This window comes from Corylus avellana, chromosome ca10 (genome assembly GCF_901000735.1).
Source record: "Corylus avellana chromosome ca10, CavTom2PMs-1.0".
NCBI classification, from domain to species: Eukaryota; Viridiplantae; Streptophyta; class Magnoliopsida; order Fagales; family Betulaceae; genus Corylus; species Corylus avellana.
In genome coordinates, this window is record NC_081550.1 from 14,497,349 (window position 1) to 14,503,557 (window position 6,209).

Sequence of the window (6,209 nt, forward strand, 5' to 3'; positions counted from 1 at the left end):
GTTTATTTTTGCTTAATAATAACGGGCTAATGTCATATTCTATCATGGGGTTTAATTACTAAATTGTTAGACTTACGCGGTTATTTCTCTTGTAGGGAACCTGTTTCTAGAACCAAAGAGTGGTACAATTGCCATTACAGACTTTGCTTAAGATAGATATTCGAACTATATCAAGTTTGCTTTAAGTTATTATTAGTTGCTCCATGTCTTTGTATTGAGAATTATACTTGTCCTTGTAATCATTAATAGACTTCTTAAATTTATTTCACCTTCTTATGTATTAACTCTAATGATGCTTAGAGGGGTGGTTTCCCATTTAGCTATTAGTTGGTTAAACTGGAGTAATTGCTAGTAACCTGCCAAACTGGTTAAGGCTAGTTTTGGGGGCGTTACAACTAAACATTCTTAGGGTAAAAGGTGATTACGGTTAGCAATTATTGGCTAAAACCGCTAATTGTAACCGCCTAAGCAGTTAGTAAAGGCGGTTAGCGGTTAATAATGCTAATAACCGCTAACCGCTTTTTAAAGAAAATTTCTTTAAAAATTTTTGAAAAGTTAAAAAAAAAAATGTTATAGTAATATGATAGTACTCTAGTACATACGACATTATATATATATACACAAAAATGATGTCGTTTCATGTATTTTTATATAATATACATAAAGGCCGTTAGTAGTTAACGGTTAGCAATTAGCGATTTTTTCAAAACCGTAACCACCTAGGTAGTTAGCTTTTTTTTAACCGCCTTCAAAAGCAGTTGGTGCAATATTAACCGCCCGCATTTTCACTTCTAAACATTCATTCTCATTTGTTCATTCCCTGACGTATCAGTAAAAATTACCATCAGATGAAATAACATATGAAAGTATAAGTAACATCTAAAAGTGATTTTTACTGGCAGGTCAGGGAGTAAGAACTTGAAAGTATGTATAACATTTCTCATATATAATAACAAGAACTAAGAGGGTGAATAAAATTGTGACAAATGACATAGCGTGCCAAGAATTTTCATATTTTAGACCTTATACTTTGATTTATATATCTCTTTGAGACGATCTTGATGGTGGTAAGTTTGAACCTTCAATAAAAATAGAATTATCATACTTAATAGGATTTGTTCAAAAGATTTTACATTGAAAGAAAATTCACATTAAAGAAGTATTTTCATCTTACACCTTCTTCTTTTTCTCGATATTATTTTATTAATTTGTAATGAAAACAAACAAACGCATAAAACAGGTTATAATTAAGCTAGTTATTCCCATAGATATTGGGTGTCACTAATTAACTTGTTGGCAAAGTTGTTTCAACATTATATCACCTACTCATGAATGAACCCATTGTATCCTGTCCACCACTGTGAGCCAGAAGAGTCTTTATCAAACGTTGACAAGTCTTGTGACCTTGGGAGGTGCGTTAAACATGTGAAGCCCAGATGGGTGGATTAATCAAGCAAGAATCTTGTGCAAATGTTAAATGTGCATGCCGTTGGACAGAGAGAGAGAGATAGAGAGATATGACCAATGTGGGACAAAAGAGGTAAAGGAAAAACGCATGAAAGGTGAGATGATTTTAATACTGGAGTGGGGGAGGGGGGAGAAGAATGCATTGATTTTGGGCCCAGCATGCGTCGGAGCTTCGCAATAATGTCAGACGCAGGTGCCATAGGGCTAGCTACCCTTCATCATTACACGCATAATACTTGCGTATTAGCTCTGTTTACTCATCCTTCAAGCTAAGGAAACCCCATGCTTCCTCCATTATTTTACCATCTACAAATACCCAAAGAGAGGCGAAAACTATTTCATATAATTGCTCCTTTTAATTTAGAAAACTAAAAAAAAAAAAAAAAAAAAAAACTCTCGCATTAACTTACATTTGTTTTAACATACTCTCCCAAAATTTAAAAACTATCAATTAATAATATTGAACTTTTAATTTTTTTTAATTATCCTATTTTGTTAGAATTTTTCGTTAATTTTTATCAAAATGCCCAAATTACCCCTACTGCAAAGATATATATATATATATATATATATATATATATATATATATGTTTGAATCTTTAGAATTTTTTTATTTTATTTTTTTATAATAAAACATTTGGGTATTTTGAAAATTTTGACAAGATTTAAGGGAAAATTTTAGTGAAACGGAGTAATTGGAAGAGATTGAAAGTTCGCTGTATTTAATTGAGAATTTTTGAATTTGAAATAGGTACTTTCAAAACACGTAAAAGTTCAAGAGGGTTTTGTGAAGTTTTCTATTTTCATTTTAAGTCAAATGGAAATGATTGTTGTCGGCTAGAAAATAGGATCCTCTCCTTTCAAGTAAAATAGAAAGAAGTCATTTTATGGTCAAGATTTAGATCATGTTTGAAATTGCGTTAAAGAGCTTAGAAAATTCTTTTAATACATAAAAAGTTGTGCCAAACAAAAATGGTTTCCTTTGATAAAAAAAAACTTTAAAACTTTGAAACTTTTTTTTTTTTTTCATCCTAAAAAGCTCTTTCTAGCTTTATTTCCCAAGACAATTCCAAACATGATCTTAATATTATTGTATTTATATGTAAACACAATTATTTACGTTATTCTTTTTGGGAGTGAAATAGAAAGAAGCTATTTTACGGTAAAGATTTAATATTATTGTATGTAACCGTATAGATAATGCCACGTGAGAAATATGTTGGTATGTCATTCAAAAATTTTATATATAACAACATTAAATCCTTACCATAAAATAGCTGTTCTCCATTTCTACCTGTCGGAATTATCTTGTTTTGTAATCTACGTTAAATTGATGAGAGAAACCATAAAGCTAAAGAAATGAATTGAAGATTGGTCTCTTTCTGTTTCTTAATTAGCAACTTTTAAATTGTAAAAGAGTTGGCATGTGGCAGCACAAGCATGATAAGTTTAATAACTATCAAAACGAGCGTTTTGGGCTTTCGAGTAGATGATCAATGTGAACATTGTGAAGCAAGAAAGAAAGATTGATGCATGTCTTTATAGGCAAGGCACTTGAGTAGAAAAATACATGATTTTGAGAAGGCTCTCAAGTAGAGAACATAATGCTGAATGACAGATAAGATTGTGAGAGATGACAAACTAAAATGGACAATGATTATGAGAAGATATAATTATTGCACCAAAATTTAAGTCCTATATCCCACAAGGGATAAAACTGCACTTATGTTTGAGAATTGTCAAATTTGGTGAAAACTAATATGGAAAGAGAGTGAAAATAGTTTGTTGATGCAGTTTCTGGTTCGGTTTGATCAGTTATGGGCTACCTGTAAAATAGTAAGAACGTCAAATGATCTGTTGGTTTGAAAATCGTGAAACTCCAATGTTTAAGCTAGCATTTTTATTTGGAGTGAAAATATAGCAACAAACTATAGAGTGTTTTTCTTAGAGGAATCAAGCACCCTTTACATGATGTGTTGTGCCTCTTTTATAAGGTTTTATGTAACCGTTTTTCCTATTTCATGTTCACGTGGTAGGTGAGAGATAATCTCAATTGAAATATCTATAGTAGCTGACCAAACTATCTGAGATATTTGGATTCCAATATATTGAAATGGGTATCCCTCTTTAAAGAGAATTCTAATAGACATAGTACGTTATCCATCTAATGGATTATTTGAATGAGATTGCTTGAATGGGACTAATGACAAGATTTATTCCCTAGTTCATTGAAAATTTACTAGGTTTGGCCAACCGAGTGAGCGACTAATTTTTCGCTATTCCAACAAAAAATAGGGTTGGAACTCGTATATATAAAGACCCCACTTAAAACTCTTAACACATTATTTGACCATGCCATAACAAACTAAAATCAAGTTGTAATGAGCCTTATTATGCTTCATTTTGTCCATGAGACCTTTGTACTAAAAACCCGTGTTATTTCTTTATTCAAAATATGAGCCGTCATCTTTAACAAATTCTATATGATTAAGGATAGAGATCTCTAAAAATTTTGTTGTTTGGATCGCTAATAGTTGGTAGAACAAATATAAGAGATAACAGATAACAATTAATAGACATCCCCATCAAATAGTTGGTACAACAAATATAAGAGATAACAATTAATAGACATCCCCATCCTTGGAGCGGACATGCAACCTCGCAGTAAAGATAATAATAAATGAAAGAACACACTATCTTGCAACCTCGCAGTAAAGATAATAATAAATGAAAGAACACACTATCTTTGACACAATCATTCTGCTCCCTCCTCTCTAGCCTCTTTAATCACTAAAACTTACTTGGAAGCAACAGCCACTTCCTAAGACCTTATAAAAGCCCCGGTCCAAAAACCAAAATTTCTCCAAAAGCTACTAGCCTGGTAGTACCTTAGCTTCAAATCTCCAAAAAGTGAGGAAGCTAGCTAGTACTGAGAAACATGTCTCCAATGGTGTCGTTTTTTCTCTTCTTCTCTTTACTAACACTTCTCTCCATTGCTAGAGCTCAAGATGGAGCCCCTCATGGGATTGTTTATGAAAACCCAATTGCTTTTACTCCATCTGCATATGACTTCTTCCATCCAAGCACGCAAAGATCCTGTGAAACATCCAATTGCTCGCCGTTGCCTGTCGCAGCGCAGGTTGTCGAGGCCACTCCGGGCCATGAGAGCAGAGAGTTAGAGTCCCAGAAAGGCAGCAGAGTGGGAGCTGCTGCGATTGCTGGCATTGCGTTTGGCCTTGTGTTTGCTGTTCTTTTGGGGATGGGCGTCTACTATGTTGTCATCACACGTCGAGCCAACGTGAGTCGAACCAATTCTGTTCAGCCCGATGCTTGATCATGTCCCAAAACCACAACATGTTTGGTCAAACTTAGACCAACCTGTTTCTTTCTTTTCCTTAATATTTGATTCGGGTTATGTAGCGAGTGAAAGGGAAAAAACCATCCCGTCTTATTATCCATATTAGATTTTACAACATCTAGCCATGTATATGTTGTTTATGTTGTCATGTCATTTCAAATGACATAACACCATGCATATACACTGTTAGATCATATAAAATCTAATATGGATCTCTGTAGTTGTAATAGTTAGTGATAAGATGCATGGTGTTTCAGAATTATGGCTCATTAAGTAGCCGACTTTTGGTATATAAGCAAAAAGATTATTAAATGATTATTAGGCTGTATGTGTATGTAAGGGTGGCGATTCATTTGTTGTGTGTCGAGGTTGAGTCATGTCAAAGCATGGGTATAATATTATATAAGTTAACCATAACTCGACTTATTTAATTAAACGAGTTAAACTCTTCGACTAATAACCCTATAATTTTGTATTTGGATCGTATTGGGTTCACGAATTATGTCAAAAATTGACAGTCATTATGTCGCGTATCGAGTTCAGGTCATATCGAGACATGTGTATATAAGACTATATAAGTCAACCATAATACAACCCATTTAATTAAATAGGTCAAATTCTTTAACCATAACTCTTTAATTTCATATTAAATTTATGTCGAATTCACGAGTCATATAAAAAAAATTGAGAACCCTATCTACATGTATAATGTTAGCCGAGGACAATGGGAGACACAGAGAAGTAGAGCCTCCAAAAGTCAACAAAAGAACACCCAAAAAAAAATGAACTGTTAATAATCATTATATGTGATACTGACCAAGAAATCAGACTGAATGATGTAAATTGTCATTTATGGCGACAAACTGTCAGGATAGCAGCAGGACAGCATTCTTTGGTTTAAGGTTTCTGAATTCTGAAGAAACAAAGGAGACGCTGGTTTGGCCTTTCAGCAGCAACAAAGTGGCCTCAAAATCAGTAACAAAATGTCAGTTACTCACACCTTCCATATTGTCTTGTGGCTTGCACCAACATGTTTTTTCTCCACACAATGTTTAATTATTATATGAACAAAGAGATTCAGCCAATGAGAAACTGTAAACTGAAAGTTGCAAAATTTATATTCGAAAGAAGCATTACTATATTGGTTAGGCATCTTTACCATTTGTAAGCTACATTCGTCCACAGGAAACTATTCTAATCTCCCACTTGATTATAAAGCTAAACCAACCATTACATGACCCAAAAGAGAAGAAGAAAAGAGGGCAGGAGTTCATAATTTTCTTTACCCTTGCAAATATAATTAACTCCATAGTATCCCCAATAGCAAATTGGGAACAAACCAAAAACTTCAGTATACCAAATCTCATATGACCATTACAAAATC

At 33.4% G+C, this 6,209-nt stretch overlaps 1 protein-coding gene across 1 annotated transcript; it reads left to right on the forward strand.

The window, feature by feature from the left end:
• The first annotated feature begins 4,321 nt into the window (after positions 1 to 4,321).
• On the forward strand, positions 4,322 to 5,143 carry LOC132164424 (uncharacterized). The gene has a single exon (XM_059574935.1). It carries the CDS (start codon positions 4,406 to 4,408, stop codon positions 4,799 to 4,801), a length of 396 nt encoding a protein of 131 aa, XP_059430918.1. The 5' UTR covers positions 4,322 to 4,405; the 3' UTR covers positions 4,802 to 5,143.
• The last annotated feature ends 1,066 nt before the right edge of the window (positions 5,144 to 6,209 follow it).